This window comes from Macrotis lagotis, chromosome 3 (assembly GCF_037893015.1).
Source record: "Macrotis lagotis isolate mMagLag1 chromosome 3, bilby.v1.9.chrom.fasta, whole genome shotgun sequence".
Lineage (NCBI taxonomy): Eukaryota > Metazoa > Chordata > Mammalia > Peramelemorphia > Peramelidae > Macrotis > Macrotis lagotis.
The window spans coordinates 17,172,062-17,189,846 of record NC_133660.1 but is presented as its reverse complement, the minus strand read 5'-3'; the positions used below and the strand labels follow the sequence as shown (position 1 = coordinate 17,189,846).

The 17,785-nt window shown below is 41.3% G+C and overlaps 1 protein-coding gene across 4 annotated transcripts in view; it reads right to left on the bottom strand.

Annotated features, from left to right (window-relative positions):
- Window positions 1–17,785, bottom strand: part of MICU3 (mitochondrial calcium uptake family member 3) — a 94,248-nt gene that overhangs the window by 34,079 nt on the left and 42,384 nt on the right. For 2 of the 4 annotated variants that reach the window (XM_074228176.1, XM_074228179.1), the window contains 4 exons: window positions 17,297–17,344; window positions 6,328–6,410; window positions 3,196–3,267; window positions 83–121 (listed from right to left, as the gene is read on the bottom strand). In XM_074228176.1, coding sequence (XP_074084277.1) covers window positions 83–121; window positions 3,196–3,267; window positions 6,328–6,410; window positions 17,297–17,344 — 242 coding nt within the window. The remainder of the gene's footprint in view (window positions 1–82; window positions 122–3,195; window positions 3,268–6,327; window positions 6,411–17,296; window positions 17,345–17,785) is intronic. The other 2 variants (XM_074228178.1, XM_074228177.1) reach the window with 1 other exon arrangement.

The following is a 17,785-nucleotide window of genomic DNA, read 5'->3' as shown; positions in this document are numbered from 1 at the left end:
CTGTCCCCTACCCAGCAGCCCTCTGCCCCCAGCCCGGTGAGATCCAGAAACATAAAGAACATCCAAGAGGGTTGGTACATACATTATTAGGAGAGGTACGGAGTCCATAAAGTTGAACACGCTGACACACAGCACAAAGGGCCAAAGGAAGGGTCACATTTCAGAACAGCCACAGGAAAAGGAAAGATGATAAAAGAGTCTATTAGGCTTAGGGTAAATCATTCAACTCCAAGCTATCCCCAGCAGATGAAGTTCAAAATAGGAGGATCCTTCCTGAGGCAGTGTCAGAAGAAACTCCTTCTAAAGCTAGCCTGGACTCCCCACTTTGGGGATCATGACAAAGCTATTAGGGCATCTCTGGGAATTCAGGACAAGCTGCTAGCTTGGCCACTCTCTGGCCATTAACAACAGGCCAAGAGGGAACTGCAGGTCAAAAGAACGAATGTGAAGCTTTTACTGATCTCTCTTTCACAGTTTTACAGACTCAAGGAATCTGTAAAAACCTGAGCCTGTGAATTGGGGACTTGGAACGACCTGAACAGCTTCCCTTTGCATCTCCTCTCAAGATTGCTACATACAAGATTGGGAGCGGGGTCACTTAACTCCTTGGGGCAGAAAGCCCCCCAGGGGGAGGCCAGAGAGCAGAACTAGGTCCCAACCCCAGCTCTGACACTTCCCATCCTATGGCACTTAGAAAATGAGGAGGCTGTCTTAGCAGACTGTCAAATGTCCTCCAGCTCTGGGCTAGACTGGGGAAACTACCACTTGTCCACTCAGCACTAGTTAAATGCAAAGTTTTGTGGGAGGAACCATTGGGGACTCAAGGGCAGAAACAAAAGAGCCCCTGTCCTCATGGGGTGGTGAGTGAGGGGCTGCAGCAGGATACAGAGAAGTCAGTCTAAGAGAATTTGGGGAGAACAAACAATGGGGGAGGGAGGTAATGAGAAAAAAGCCTTGACTGATAAGGGAGGAGGGTCCCTTGTGCTGAGCAGTAAGGAACTAGGGATTCTAAGATGTGGGGTTAAGGAGGAAAAGCAGAGCAGGAAAAAGGGGGCAGTATGTATACAGAGGTGGAGGTAGAATGTTCAGTTCAGGAAACAGCAGGTAGGAACCTTTAATTGGAATGTAGAGAACCTGGTGAGAAATAACATGGGTGGTCAAGGAAAGAAGTATAAGTTAAGACTAGTTACTGGGGTGAGACTCCCCTCACCAGTGCAGATTCAGATGGTGGCCTACCTCTACCCTTGGAAATGTCTTAGAGTTACTGAAGGCCTACGGAAGTTAGGGGATCTATCTGTGGACATGCAAATAAGTGTCAGAGGCAGGATTTGAACTCAGATCTTGCTGACTCTAAACCTACCATATGCTCCATGTCTTATCTATGCATTAAAGCAAGACCCCTAGTTACCTATACCAGAGGATATCATGCTAGTCTAGGTGAAAGTAAAATCACTTATACAACTCCTCAAATCTATACTTTTCACCAGTGATGAGGGGCCTCCCTTGGCTAGTTGGAATTATTCTCTATCATACTGAATAACAATGTGCTAAGTCTTTGGTTTTCTGCCTTGGGCTCCTTAGGGCTACTTCCCTTTGGGGAGGGCACAGAGGAGGAGGTTGGTAGGGCCTTGGAGCTGTTGTCTTTAGAAGGCAGAGGAATCAGAACCATTTTTTTTTTAGGTTTTTTTTTTTTTGCAAGGCAAATGGGGTTGAGTGGCTTGCCCAAGGCCACACAGCTAGGTAGTTATTGTGTCTGAGGTGGGATTTGAACTCAGGTTCTCCTGACTCCAGGGCCAGTGCTCTATTCACTGTACCACCTAGCCACCCCTAGGAATCAGAACCATTTTTAAAGCATTCTTCCTATATCCAGATACACACATGTATATCAGCATGCACATATTTGTGTCTACCTATGTATGTCCATGTCCCATGTTTTGTATAATGTCAGAACACTGAGAGAACCAGAAATTTTCATTGTTCTTTGTGGCGTTGCAGTAGGAAGAGCAAGCTGATGGAGGGGGAGGAGGGACTGTGGGCCTCGTGCTGGGCCCTATCTGTTGCATTTCTTCTCCGGCCTGAGTCTTTGTTCCCATGTCCAGGGTAGTCTCCCTCTTTAGCTCCTCTAGGAGAATCTCAAGAAGTCCCATCTATACTCTCTTCCCTTCCCATCCATTAAAATGCTCGGGATTCATCCTGAATTAAAGAAAAGAAACTACCAGGAGGGAGCTAGCTGCAATTTTTTGTCACATCCCCAGCATCCTTCTGTGTCCTGGGTTTCACAAACCACTCTTGCATTGCCCTGGAACAGGTCCCTGGGTTCTGAAGTGTTGGTGTGGGGGAGTGGTGAGCCAGTAAGGAAGGATCTTTACCTACTATTGTCAGCCATGAAACTCTCCTCCATCACCATACCTTCCAACTTCCCCCACTCCACTCCCCTGTGCAACTTTCTGAACCCTCTGCCCTTTGAAGATGGACAGTGGCCCCTGAGGGGGCAGCTATGACTTCACCCTGAGTGAAGCAGCTGAACTCATGCACTGGGAACACTAATTCTCCCCAAATCTTGATAGGGGCAGATGATTTCAAAGGCCAGAGACCCTGTTCTAAGGCACCACTCAAGCAAACTTGGCCTACTTTTCTAACCCAGTGGCACAGAATGGGGCCAGACCAGAAGCCTTACAAAAGGCCCTGGAGCTAAGAAATGGCTGACTGTTTGCAGCTCTCAGCTGTTATAGGCATTGGTAGTTGCTCTGCTTGAGCTACTGGAGCTGAGAACCCCCTCTTCTGGTAATGACTCTGTCTGGTGGACATGAAACCTGTGCCCATGGTCCTCAGTCAGGCCCAGCCTCAGGAAGACCAAGGAAAAGGATGTCTTTGACAGAGGAGATAAAATGTAAAACTACATTCACCTTTACATTTTTCCTCATAGAAGGTCCAATGCTTCCACCAACACCTTTTTTGATCCCACTGCTACCAAAAATGCTTTAATGGACTATTGAAACTTCTTGTGAAAGTGACAGTCCATTTTTACACCTGATAACCAGGTTGACATCTCGTGTCCATAGATGTACTCCCTGCAGCTTGAGGCAGTGAGCAGGAAAGGAGACCACTCTAGGACTGAAATCCCAGATTACCTAATCCCTGGAGATCCCAGAGGCCTGGCAAAGCCCCAGTACAGAATTAGAGAAGCGCCCTTACCAACAATGCCCGCTTTTCCTCGTCTCCTTTTGCTTCTCTCTTTTCATTTTTTTTCCTGAATATTTCTTGGAGCTGAAAATGATAAAATCAGATATTATATTCCCTGTGGTTGCCCTTTCTATTTGTTAGCACCTTCCCTACCTGTTCTGATCTCACAGACATTCACTCTCCTTTTAACCGCCCTAGGAGGGGCAGGGCCGGGTGTCATCCCCTCATTTTACAGAGGAACAACTGAAATTTGGGATGAATAATAGTGGCATCCTGCCTCACTAGAGTGCTTTGAACTGGACTCCCATAAGAATCCTTGAGTCACATACTACAAGGGCTATTTTACCCACATTTTATAGATATATAGGTAGAATAGAAAATGTTTTAGATTGGAATTTCAAAGAGCCTGGCCATCATTCCTGTGAGCCTCAGTTTCTTCATCTTTACAACAAAGTGGGAGGCTCTCCCAAGGTCTCAGGTCTTATGACTCGCTCAGGATGACGTGGCTCATGAATGTAGATATCAGGACCTATGTGATTGGGCAGAGCTCTAACATACTGTATTGTCCAGAGTCCTACCAAAGGTGCCACCTGAAGCTGGATGTCATGAATTCTCCAAGCCCAGCTCCTGCCAAACTAAGCTAACTAAATTTACTGATGAAGTCACTGGGCTTATATGCCAAGGGAATGTTCACAGATGAAGGTCAGCTACATTTCTGCAAAACAATGGATTCAGTGCTTAACTACTCAGTGTCTCATTAATAATGGTAATGACAAAAATAATAATAGCAGTTAGTACTGATAGAGGGCCTTCTAGGTGCCAGGTCCTCTGCTATATTATCTCATTGGATCCTCACAACAACCCTCAGCAGTAGGGACAGTAAAAGGATTTGCACAGGGTCACCCAGCTAATAAATATCTAGGGCTGCATTTGAACTCAGGTCCTCCTGAATCCAGGTCCAGTGTTCTGGCCACAGTGGCACCACTTAACCACCCATTCATTTCCAAGGTGATTTCTCCATTATTTCAAGGCCTTTATTATTTCAAGGTCACTGACATGTCTGTGACTTTATTTCTCTATTTTTTTTGCAAGGCAAATGGGGTTAGGTGGCTTGCCCAAGTCTACACAGCTAGGTAATTATTAAATGTCTGAGGCCAGATTTGAACTCAGGTACTCCTGACTCCAGGGCCGGTGCTCTATTCACTGCACCACCTAGCCGCCCCTCTCAATGGTTTTTTAAAAAAAAAAACTTACAACCCACTGCTTTATAAACTATGATTAACCTCATTTACACTGATGGAATGGGAAATGCACAAAACTTGTGCCATTTGCTTTGAAGTAAAGACACCTCAAAGTGCCTGCACTTCTAGTGAGGACCCCAGGGCCTTCTAAAGTCTTGTCTAGGGCTGCTCATGGAAGTAGGGGAGCTTGTAGGAAAGCTCCATGCATAGTCTGTCTGCCTTTGTGAGACACATTTCACAGACCAGCCTCAGAGTCCAACAATGGCTTCCAGGAAAGCAGGCCACATCTTAGAGGGCTCCATACCACCCAATTCCTTAGAAGTCTTGTTTGAACAGTTGTGGATAAGGAGAGGAGGGTTGTCCTAACTCTAGAGTTTTCCTGAGGGCATATACATCACATCTCTCCTCTAAGTGTGTTCCACAACCCAGAAGAATGCTTTTTTGTGACCCTGGAGGGAATACTGTACTCAGAGGTGTATGTAAAACCTTTAAACCAATGGGTTTCTGTAGGACTTTCATGACCTAACTGCTCACAAGGAGCTCTCCAAAGGTACATGGTCATGTTGAAAAATCAACATTGTGAGCCAGAAGCAATTGGTCAGTAAAATGAAGCTGGGGGTGTGTTGGGGGTATAATTCATGTTTTTAAGTCATTTAGTGCTGAATTAGGACACAGGTTTAAGATTGATCAGACTAGAATTTTAGGTCATTCTGGAGACAAATCCAGAATATATTGTTGAGGAAAAAGGCCCTAGTGTAAGATGAAGGAGAAGACATTTCCTAAGTGCACTGCTGAGTCATTTGAAGGCAGCACAGAGCTCAGGTTTGGGAAAGAAGGGAGTAATTACAAAGAGCTTGGCTTGGGACAGCCTACTCTGGGTTTTAATAGGACAAAGGTTTGCCCTTTCGGTAGGTTAAGAAGAAAGGGGAATCAGTTCAAGATAGGGGCTTCAAACACCTTAGAAGACATGTGCATATAAGTTCAGACAAATGGTAATGCAAGTTATCAGGGTGATTGAGTTTAGCAGTCTTCATAAGTTAGTGGGGACTGAAAGTGGTGATAGAGTGCTGAAAACAAGTGTCAGTGAAGGTGACCAAGAAAAGCTGCTAAAGAGAATCTCAAAATTAAGGTCAGGACAAATAGCCAGGAAAAAAGGGGTGTTGAGAAAAAATACCAAGAATGCCCAGTATCCCCTTAGTTCTCTAGGCCTCAGTTTTGTCTTTTGTAAAATGAGGGGGTTGGATGAAGGCCCTTTCCAGATCTAAACCTCCTGGTTTAGGGACATGTGCACAAATAGTCTGACTCTTGTGATTGAGAGAGGTCAGGAGTGACCCAGTAGGCATGAAGTTGCCCCAAGGACATGCTGAGGTATAGTTTTAAAGAACAGGCCAATTCAGGAAAGAAGGGAACATGACAGAAAAATATAGCATGCACTCATCAGAGGGGAGTTCAGTCAATTTACAAACATGCATCATGCATGAGGTAAAACTGCAAAAAACAACTGAGGGTCTGTGGCAGCAAACTCAAGGAACAGAAACTGTATTTCCATTTTCTCAGCCATAGTCTGTTCATAGATTCCCTAAAGCTTAAAGAATTATTAAGTATGAGCTGGTCCATGCAGGTGTGAGCATGTGTGTGTATGTGTGTGTGTATGTGTGTGTATTGGGATGAGACACACACACACAGATACAACAGTGCTCAAGTAGCATGTAAACATGAACAAATGGGAAAACTAAGGGGAGGGAACCATTTCATACTTTGGATGCAGTGGAGCCCTTTCAATTCTAGGAGATATTTTCATATATTTCCTTCCTTTTTTTATTGTAATGGGTAGCATTCAAACATGAAAATGAAATAATGAGCTATTTGAACAGTGATCAAAGGCAATTACTAATTTACATACCACCAAAAACTCCTTTTTATCCACCATCTCATTGCCATCAGTATCAAACATATTGAAAGCTATTTTAAAACCTGCATGAGGCTCTGCCAAAAGAGTAGAAAAGGGATCCATGAGATCAGCACAATGTATTGTAAGCTATAAAATGCATATCAGTTATGAGCAGTCATTCAATTTACACACAAACGGACTTTCAATCACTAGTTAATTCTCATAGTCACCATACCATATGCATTTTAGGCACATTTCTCTAAGGGATGGAGTTCCCATCACCCTGTGTCACAGAAGGCCTAGAAGGAATCACAAGGTGTTAATGAGGTGTTAAACTGAGACTAAGAGATACTGAAAGCCTGTAGAGAGGCTCTTGGGGGGGAGATTGGAGTTTCTCTCTCTTTTTGCTATTCCTTTTACAACAGCCTTGAAGAGAAGTTATTAGACAAGGAGAAAAATACTGTATCTAGCAGAGAACAGAGACAAATAGTCCAAGCAGGCATATATATATATATATGGAGAGAGAGAAGAGAGAGAGAGAGAGAGAGAGAGAGAGAGAGACAGTCTCTTGAGAGAATAAGCAACTTTAAGGGGTGTGAACTCTAGCAATTGAGAGTGGGACTATGGAGAGGAACAAACCTTGAGAAAAACAGCAATCAAAGGAAGTGGCATGAGAAATCTATGAAGACAGAGTCTTTCAGGTCCTGTTTTACCACATGTGTATAATATATATCTGCATCACTGCCATTTAGGTTTCTCCATGTCTACATTCATTGGAAAGAGGGAATTTTTCAAATTACTGTTCTAGCCGTATCATTTGTTAGGAACTAATTGTAGTCTTTTGGCCGATTTTTTTTTTTTTAGGTTTTTGCAAAGCAATGGGGTTAAGTGGCTTGCCCAAGGCCCACACAACTAGGTAATTATTAAGTGTCTGAGGCCAGATTTGAACCCAGGTACTCCTGACTCCAGGGTCGGTGCTCTATCCACTGTGCCACCTAGCTGCCCCCTTTGGCTGACTGTTAAGAAGTGCTGTGGTGCTATGTACTAGGCACCTTAGAACCTGAACTGGTAGACACCCTTTTGATCCTCAACCTACAGGTGATCGTTTCTATTCTCTGCTAGATACAGCATTTACTTCTGGTCCAATAACTTCCCTTCAAGGCTGATGTTGATGTTTCTTCTCCATTATCAAAGAGGACCATGTCGCTACATCCAGGATGACCTGACTTGTACATCATGTTTATTATAGTGAGAATGGCACAAAGACATCCTTCTCATTGCCTTTTTCAGGATCCTATGGTGCTGTCCAGAGTCTGGATGCTGTAGGAGTCCTTGACCTTATGGATGTGGTTTCCCTCCTATATCAGTGAGTGAATCCTGCTTCACAATGATAGGAAGAGCTGACATTGAAGCAATCCTTTGATGAAGGTCGATGCAGGGAAGTAGTGTGTGTGTGTGTGTGTGTGTGTGTGTGTGTGTGTGTGTGTGTGTTAGGAGAGCTGCTACCTCTTCATTTGGTATACTGGCAAATATTTTTCCATGGAAAAAGTGACTGAGAACTATAGGAAAACAAGGAATTCTATAGATCACCTTCCCTAGCTGCTATTTTATAGGTCCAGGCACATGCGCATACACACACACACACACACACACATACATACACACAAATTGACAGTGATAACTCTACTAAAGCATAGGATGCAATACAGTAACATACTGTCAGAAATTTTATAATGACAGGGTAAAATAGTATAGAAGAATTGAGGATATTTTCTAGGACATCAGGGAGAGGTGATTTTAGTTTAAAATGGAATGCCATCAATATATATCACAAATATTTTAAATGTAAAGATAGGCATATTATGTCTATGGCGTTCCCTAGATCCGTCTGCCTGTCTGATTATCTAGGAGATAGAATATCATGTACAGGAAACAGTGAGTGGGCCAACCAGACTGGAGTTCATTCTACCTGAAAAGAATAATATATAACCAGATTGTGAAAGAGTTCTAAATGTCAGAGGCAGCAGGGAGCTAATGAAGCTTCATGAACTAGGGATGATGTGATCACACCTACACATTAGAAATATCCAAAGTTTAGCCTGGAAAAGAAAAGGATAATGGGGGAAAAGTGCAAGGGGAGGGTATTGTCTCTCTTCCCCCTTCCCCCTCCCTAGGTTACATAGTCATAGGAAACAAATAACAGAGGTAATGAGGTATCAAGATGTTAGTTAACTGTGAGGAGGATGAAAATCTTTCTCTAAGAGAATCTGGAGGATCAACATGACTGACTAGGCTGAGCACGGGGCATGCCACTGGGAGCTTTAGATAGTTAAGCTCTAGACTAGAGATGGTGTAGGTATACTCTGGGTGTTCTTTGTGGAGAAGAAAGGAGGATTTCTCTTTCCTTCCCTTATCTGCTCTGGTATCTTTTAGGAGAGTTATCCACCCAGAAGAAAACTTGTCTGAGAATTAAGACAATTAGTTGGGGGTAGAGATACAGACTCCAGACAGACCTGGATACAAAAAGGAAGTCACTAAAGGGAGAGGCATCACAGGCCAAGACCTCTAACAGTCAAAAGTGAATTGGCCATTAATTCTATCGAGTTTGTGGCCACTGGGAGGCCACTGAGTAACCTGTACTGCAGGGAGGATTAATGAGGTCTCTATTAGGAGCAAAAGGTTTTGTTGGGTTCATCGTATAGGAACAATGGCTAGTCCTAGTTGCAGGTTCCCTCTCTGTAAGCCTTAGTACCACTGTTCTCTGAAATTCATGCCCACTGTTTCCAGGAAGAACACAGTCCAGGTTTATAGAGGAGAAGGACATTTTGTAGCTACTGTTCTTGCTATTTGAAATTAGTAAATACTTTTGCTTGGAAGATAATTGTGCCTGTTGGCTAATTGTTAATGAGAAGAATACTGGCAAGGGCTCTGAAGTTATAGTTTTAGGAACAGCTGCCCATACGAGAACCTAGAAGAGGAGTTGCCACTTTGGGATTAAGCCAACGAGGGCAAACTGAGGAGCAACTAAGAGGGTGGTCCTATATGGGAAAGCTATGATCTTCAGTGTATTAGAAGGAAGTAGACCCCAGCAGGCATGGTGCCTTTGAAAGATTTTCAGGATTTGAGCTCTGGATTTCAAACATACCTCTGCTTCTGTCTGATTTGGGGCAGTCCTTTTACTCCTCCAGACCCCAGTTTCCTCATCTATTTCCCACTGATTCCACTTTAATCCAATAATCACGAGATCCTAGGTTGTTGAAGAGGCAGCTTTTGGCTTGATAGAAGAAGAATCTTTGCTGATGCTTAGAGTGCTGATGGAGGTGCCTCATGTTGGATCAAATATCTTTTGCAGGTAATAAGGTCCCCAACTTAAGGGGTAGCCTTCAAGCAGAGGCTGGAGAAGCACTTGTTAGTCTTGATAGGGGAAAGACCATTCCTCCCAGCTCTAAGAGTCCTTGGAGGAACCAGAAAGTTCTAGAAAAAACTTCTTGAGCTTAGGATGAACTCTCCTCCCTTTTCACCAGAGAAGTTTTGGTGATATCTATTTGTTCCTACTGCCTCTACATCATGGTCCAGGGTCACCCAGAGCTTTACTTGATATCATGAAGGTTTCATAGTTCCCCAATAGTGAAGGGATTGTGAAGAAAGGGAATCTCTGAGGAGGGGACAAATGGCTGGCATAGCTAATAAGTGTCAGGGATAGGATCCAAACCCAGGCCTCCCTGCCAGTCTCCAAGCCCTTCCCTCTACCTATCAAACCACACTGTCTCAGCTTACACCAAAGGTGGTTGATTCAGGGAATCCAATGATTTTTTAAAAAAGGTCCATAATTATACTTGATAGATGTCATGGAAAGAAAAACCAAAAATATGCTATTCAACTAGAATTTTGGGGTATAATATAATCTAATGTTGTACTTTAAAAATGCAACTAATCATCTCTGCCTAGAAACCTGGATTTGAATTCTTTCTCCAAATTCTATGACTCAAAAGAGAAGGTGAGGAGGTTTCCCAGAATCTGTTGACAATCATCTTTCTTTGTAAACACAATCATTGGGAAAAGAAATAAAATCCTCCCCCAAACTGCAAATTCAGATGCTAAAATTCTTACTTTCCAGGAAAAAAACAGTGATGCAATTTCAATGAAATCTCATGGTATCAGTCACAAAAATAACATTTCTCCATTCACTGCCTAAATTCCATGAATCTAGCTGCCTAATCTCCTTAGAATTAACTTTACAGATAAAGTCAGTGTATGGGAAAAGAAGGCACTGGTGGTAACAAATTCCAAAATAATTTTTAAAAATTTTGCTATGGGGGCACAGCTAGGTGGCACAGTGGATAGAGCACCAGCTCTGGAGTCAGGAGTACCTGAGTTCAAGTCTGGCCTCAGACACTTAATAATTACCTAGCCGTGTGACCTTGGGCAAGCCACTTAACCCCATTGCCTTGTCAAAACCTACAAAAAAAAATTGCTAAGGGAAGCAGAACATGCACAAAACTCAACTGAGACAAATTTTCAGCTCAAGATGTCTTGGAGGAACTTCAGGAAAGGTCTGACTCATGTGGGTAAAAGGGGAATGCAGCCCAATGCAAGTGAGGGAACCAGGAAGCCAGTAGGAGACTCTTAGCCATATTGTAGTTAAGGTCCTGGCTCCAGGCCAGCAGTGAAGACTCCAATCCCAGCTCAGAAGCAAAGTTTGAGCCCCAGAATGCTGGGACAACAGGCAGGACTGGGTCAAGCTACCCTAACACAGGAAGCAAGCCAAAGCACCTGAGATGCTAGCACATAAAGACAGAGACCAGACTCCTGACCTCAGTACAAAAAGCTTGAGACAAAAAGCTCCTGTGCCCCAGGAGCAAGATCAACTTTCAAACTGAGCCAAAAAAAACCCCCAAAAACAAAAACCCCTAAAAAAGAGCACTAACCAATAAAAGCTATTATGGCAACAGGAAAGATCAAAATACCATCTCAGAAGAGGAAAGCACAAAACACTTACATGTGAAGCCTTAAAGGGGATTTAAATTGGTCTCAAATGCAAAAAGTCCTCTTGGAAGAGCTCAAAAAGGATTTTTAAAAACCAAAGAAGAGAGGAAGAAGAAAAATTGAAAAAAAGAAATGACTCATGCAGGAGAATATGAAAAGCTGGAAACGGTAACACAAAAATTGACTTAAGAAAACTCCTTTGAAAGTACAAATTAACCAACTGGAAAAGGAAACACAAAAGTTAACTGACGAAAATAAAGCCCTAAATAAATTCTAATTTTTAAATTAGAATTGGGCAAATGGAAACAAGATTCCATCAAATAAAATCAAAAAGCTGAAAAAATAGAAAATGTAAAGTAGGAAAAACGATCAACCTGGAAAATAGATTCAAGAGAACTAACTTATGAAATACTGATCCACCTGAAAGTTACAATCAAAAAAAAGGGTCTAGATAATATCTTTACAGGAAATTATCAAGGAAAACATTTTTTTTTTAGGTTTTTGCAAGGCAATGGGGTTAAGTGGTTTGCCCAAGGCCACACGGCTAGGTAATTATTAAGTGTCTGAGACCAGATTTGAACCCAGGTACTCATGACTCCAGGGCTGGTGCTTTATCCACTACGCCACCTAGCTGCTCCCAAATCATGAGTTTAGGTAGTCCATTGATTATTATTATTTTTTTTTGCAAGGCAAGTGGGGTTAAGTGGCTTTGCCCAAGGCCACACAGCTAGGTCATTATTAAGTGTCTGAGACCGGATTTGCACCCAAGTACTCCTGACTCCAGGGCCAGTGCTTTATCCACTGCACCACCTAGCCACCCCTGGAAAACTTCTCTAATAGTAGAACAAGAAGATAAAATAGTCTTCGAAAGAATCCACCAATCACCTCCAGAAAGAGATCCCAAAATAAAACTGCGAAAAATATTGAAGCCAAATGTCAGAATTATCAACTAATGGAGAAACAACCAAAACAATCAAAAAGAAGCAATTTAAATACCAGGGAACCATAGTCAGGATTATATAGTATTTATTAGTTTTAATATTAGAGAATCAGAGGGTCTGTAATATGATATTCCAGAGTTTGGATTACAACCAAGAGTCAACCAGCCTGCAAAATTCACCATATTCTTTCAAGGGAAAAAATGGACTTTCAATAGAGAACTTTTAAACTTACCTAATTAAAAAAAAACCAGAACTGAACAGAAAATTTTATGTTCAATTACAAGACTCAAGAGATGTGTAAAAAGATAAACAGGAAGAAAAAAAGTTAGTCAATAAGACTAAGCTGTTTACATCCCTGCATGGGAAGATAATACTTGTAACTCTTGAGAATTGTATTTCTATTAGGATAGTTGAAAGGAATATACCCACACAGAGGATGTGAGTAGAAGACAGATATAAAACAATTAAGATGTGAAAGAATTATTATACTGGGAGAAGAAAATGGAGACAGAAGAGCATAAACAACACCAAAAGAAGAGGTACAAAGACCACCTGTTATAGTAGAGGTAAAGAAGGGAAGGGGTGAGCATTGATATATCTTACTCTCAACAGATTTGTTTCAAAGAAGGAATAACATACATTCCTAATTGGGTTTAGAAATTTCTCCTACCCTACAGGGAAGTAGGAGGGGAATGGAGAAAGAAAGCAGAATGAGGGACTGATATATCAAGATAAAGTTGAAATTTCTACAGGATTTAGACATAAAACAGTGATACCATAAAGAGGGGAGGAATTTATGACTAAAGAAATAGAGAACATTATAATTTCAAAATGGATAATTTTGATTATATTAAATTAAAAATATTTTAGATAAATAAAACCAATGTAACCAAGATTAGAAGGAATTCAGAAAGCTAGAAAACAATTTTTCACAGCTAATATTGCTGATAGAAGACTCATTTCTAAAGCATATAGAGAACTGAGTCAAAGTCATAAGAATACAAGATTCTTCAATTGATAAATGGTCAAAAGATATGAACAGAGTTTTCAGATGAAGAAATTAAAGTTATCTATAGTCATATGAAAACTACTCTAAATCATTATTGACTAGAGAAATGCAAATTAAAACAACTCTGAGGTACCACTTCACACCTATCAGATTGGTTAAAATGACTAAAAAGGAAAATGATTCATGTTGGAGAGAATGTGGGAAAATTAGGACACTAATGTACTTTTGGTGGAGTTGTGAACCGATCCAACCATTCTGGAGAGCAATTTGGAACTATACCCAAAGGACAATAAAACCCTGTATACCCTTTGATTCAGTAATACCACTATTAGGTTTCTATCACAAAAAAATCACAAAAAAGGGGAAAAGACCCAACATGTACAAAAACATTTGCAGCAACTCTTTTTGTAAAGACAAAGAATTGGAAATTGAGAGAATACTTATCAACTGAGGAATGGCTTAACAAATTATGGTATATGAATGTGATGGAGTATTACTATTCTGTAAAAAATCATAAGCAGGAGAACTTCAGAAAAGCCTGGAAAGACGTGCACGAACTGATACTGAGGGAAGTGAGCAGAACCAACAAACATTGTACTTTAACAGCAATATTGTGAGATGATTGATATGATGGACTCAGCTCTTCTCAGTTCAGTGATCAAGGATAATCCTAAAAGCCTTGGCAATGCCATCCACATCCAAAGGAAAAAACTATAGAGTCTGAATACAGACTAAAGCATATTATATTCACTTTTTAAAGCTCTTTTAAAATTTTTTCTTTCTCATAGTTTTCCCCCTTTAGTTTTAATTCTTCTTTCACAATATGACTAATATAGAAATATTTAAAAGATGATTATGCATGGACAACCTCTATCAGATTGTTCACCACCATGGGGAGGGGGGGAAGGAAAGGAGGGTGGTAGAAAAATGTGGAACTCAAAAATTTACAAGAAGATGAATGTTGAAAACTATCTTGGCGTGTAATTGGAAAACATAAAATATCATTAAAAATTTTATAGCTTTCAAAACTATGTTATTTGTAAAAGGCTAATGCAATATTCACCAAAATTCTCACCAGGTGAGAAAGGAATGGCTGAGGTCAGATGTGGCAGTTAACTATTAAGACTGATTCCTTTTATGGCCTCCAGCATCAAGGAAACTAGAAACACTGTGATCTTGTGTCTGGACTGGTACCTCATCATATACCTAGCAGTTTAGAAGTTCTAGCACTCAGGAATGTAAAACAAAGATAGTCCAGGTGAAAGAGGACTTTCCCTCACTATTACACTGTTGGTGGAGCTGTGAACTCATCCAACCCTTCTGGAGAGCTATTTGGAACTATGCCCAAAGGGCAACAAAAATGTGCATACCCTTTGACCCAGCAATACCACTACTGGGTCTATACCCTGAAGAGATGAGGGAAAAAGGGTAAAAACATTACTTGTACAAAAATATTTATAACAGCCCTGTTTGTGGTGGCAAAGAATTGGAAATCCAGTAAATGTCCTTCAATTGGGGAATGGTTTAGCAAACTGTGGTATATGTATGTCATGGAACACGATTGTTCTATTAGAAACCAGGAGGGAACGGGATTTCAGGGAAACCTGGAGGGATTTGCATGAACTGATGCTGAGTGAGATGAGCAGAACCAGAAAAACACTGAACACCCTAACAGCAACATGGGAGTGATGCTCAACCTTGAAGGACTTGCTCATTCCATCAGTGCAACAATTGGGAACAATTTTAAGCTGTCTGCAAAGGAGAGTACCATCTGTATCCAGATAAGGAGCTGTGGAGTTTGAACAAAGTACAAGGACTATTCCCTTTAATTCGGGAAAAAAAAAACCCAGATGTCTTATTGTTTGATCTGGTTACCTCTGAGAATTCTGTTCTCTTTAAGGATATGATTTCTCTCTCATCACACCCAATTTGGATCAAGGTACAACATGGAAACAAAGTAAAGACTGATGGAGTGCTATCTGTGGGGTGAGGGTGGGGGGAGGGAAGCAAGATTGGGGGAAAATTGTAAAACTCAAATAATATCTTTAATAAAAATTAAAAAAAGAGGACTTTCCCTGAGATGCTCTCCATTCCATATAGGGCCAACCAAGAAGCTGAAGGAATCTGAATAAAAATTATATCTTAGAGCAACCCTGAAGTCACCCTTCAAGAACTTTGCCAAACTGCCTTTTTTGAAATATTTGACCTTTTCTTCTAAGAGAACTATGCTTAAAAAGGGAAGCTCCAACCCATAGAATTGTTATTACCTAATGTGAATCTCTTGAACCTGTCAATGGCAAAGGCCCCATACCATCCCTCCACCTTCATTGTCTAAATCTGCATTGGCAACTCTTACAAATCACTAAAACTTGCTTAAGACTAGGCCATTATAAAGACAAGTTCACTAAACTTCATTAGGTGATTTTTAAGAAAGAAGGGAAGACTGTCCTGTATTAGGAATGTCTACTGCTGCCTTCTAGATCTAGTGCTAAATCTGGTCAAGTAGATTTGCAAATACAAGTGGAAAGAAAGTCAGCATCATCAGTATTATTTGGCATGGAAAGAATGGAAGTAAAACAGAACAGCAGATGGTAGTTGGAGGAGCACAGTGTTAATATGGATTAAAGACTCACGTTTCTAGAGCATCAGAAGAGTCACCAAGCACGCAGGGTTACTGCTCCGCCATCCACAGGGCCCACAGTGCCCTCCCCCTACTGTCTCAAGGGTCAATCAGCCCAAACTTAGGATGGCCGGGTTCTACTCCTTAGCATTCTTTTCATTTGGTCACCATTATTTACACAATTGGTCCAAAAATGATTTTACAGGTTGTGCTGGAAGGGACCTCAGCTGTCAAACCCCTTCATTTTATAGAGGAAGAAATGAAATCTAAGTCATTTGTCCCAAGGCCCCCAAGTAGTAAGTGGCAGAGTAGGGATGTGAACCCAGCTCCTCCTCTATTTGATCTTCCTTACCTTTGTGGATCCTGTTCTCATAGGCCCAGTTACTCCAACTAAAGCAAACCCTCTCCTCATGCTTCCCTCCAGGGCTCATCATGATGTGGCCTTAGGTTTATCTAAGCGATTTGGAAAGGCTGAGATTCAGGTGTTTCCAAGGGTCTAATAGGCCACAACAACTTGCACAAATGATCAATTAAGTTCTATGAGGTCTATGAAGTGCACGAACAGAGGGAAGCCTCATTCCTCAAAATCATGGATCCTTCTAATATTAAAATACTGGAAGGGTCTGACATCAAGTCTCTTGAGCCTTCTCTCCCATAGCGCCCTCTTCTTTCATTCTCCCAATAGTATCTACTGTGCTTCTACCACCATTACCATTGTCCATCCTAGAACAATGGGAGGTGACCCAGTTTTTTATCAACTCACTATTTTTCCCAAACTCTTATCATTCCACTAAGACTTCTTACTCTCTCACACCATCAATGTTTCAAACAAAACTAAAAATAATTTTCTGGCACTTCCTTGTAAGACCACTCATGATGAATGGCATTCAACCTCCAGCTTCTGTCAGATCCCATCCAAGGGGTTTTAATTGGCACAGATGCAACAGGTCAAGGTGGTCTCACTGTGCCTGAGGTCCTAGAAATGCCTTCCCTCTGCCGCCAATCGCAATGATTCCTGTTTCTTAGCCTGCTTCTACATAGTTAGCTCCCCTCGTTAGATTGTGAGGGCAGGGCTGCCTTATGTCTTTCTTTGTATCTTTAGCCCAAAGTGCATTACCAAGTATCCAGTAAACACTTATTAAAGGCTTGTTACTGCCTGAGTTATAAGGTGGATCCCATGGACACTAATTCTACAATAGATATTTCTGAGCTACCAAGTGTTCTCAAAGATAGATACAAGAGTGTTCCCACCCTCCAGAAAAGACAGCTACAAATGCTTGGCTGCTCTATGTGAACTTGTGGACTCTTCCTGTGGAATGATGCTTTGGGATCCCAATCGAGCAGGTGACACAAGGCTGTTAGGAATCTTACATCGACCCCATACTACTCACCTGAAAAGCAAGAGATTGTAACTTATATACTTACTTGTTAAAATACATAAAAGAAACAGGTACTCTGTGTAAGAAATCACACCTAGGAAGAAAAACAATCATCAGCTCTCATTCACAGAAAATAATGCAAGGTTACTCTATCTGTATGGATCTCTAAGAACAGAGAGAGACAATTTGGATCAATATACAACATGGAAACAATGTAAAGACTGACAAATTGCTTTCTGTGGGGGGTGGGGGAGGGAAGTGAGATTAGGGGAAAATTGTAAAACTCAAAATAAATAAAATCTTTAAAGATCAAAAAAAAGAATGGAGAGAGAACTAAGAGGCAAAGAAAGATGAAAGTTCAAAAGCAGATGCTAAAGTTTGGGTTAGGCTGAATATACCACTTCATGAAATTGTAACCAGAGAGCCAAATGGATTCTAATCTCTTATTGTCAAAGTCTCTTAAGTAAAATGGTTTCAAATTCTTCTTAATATTTATTAATACTAATGGAAAGGCATATCATGAGCACTGCTCATA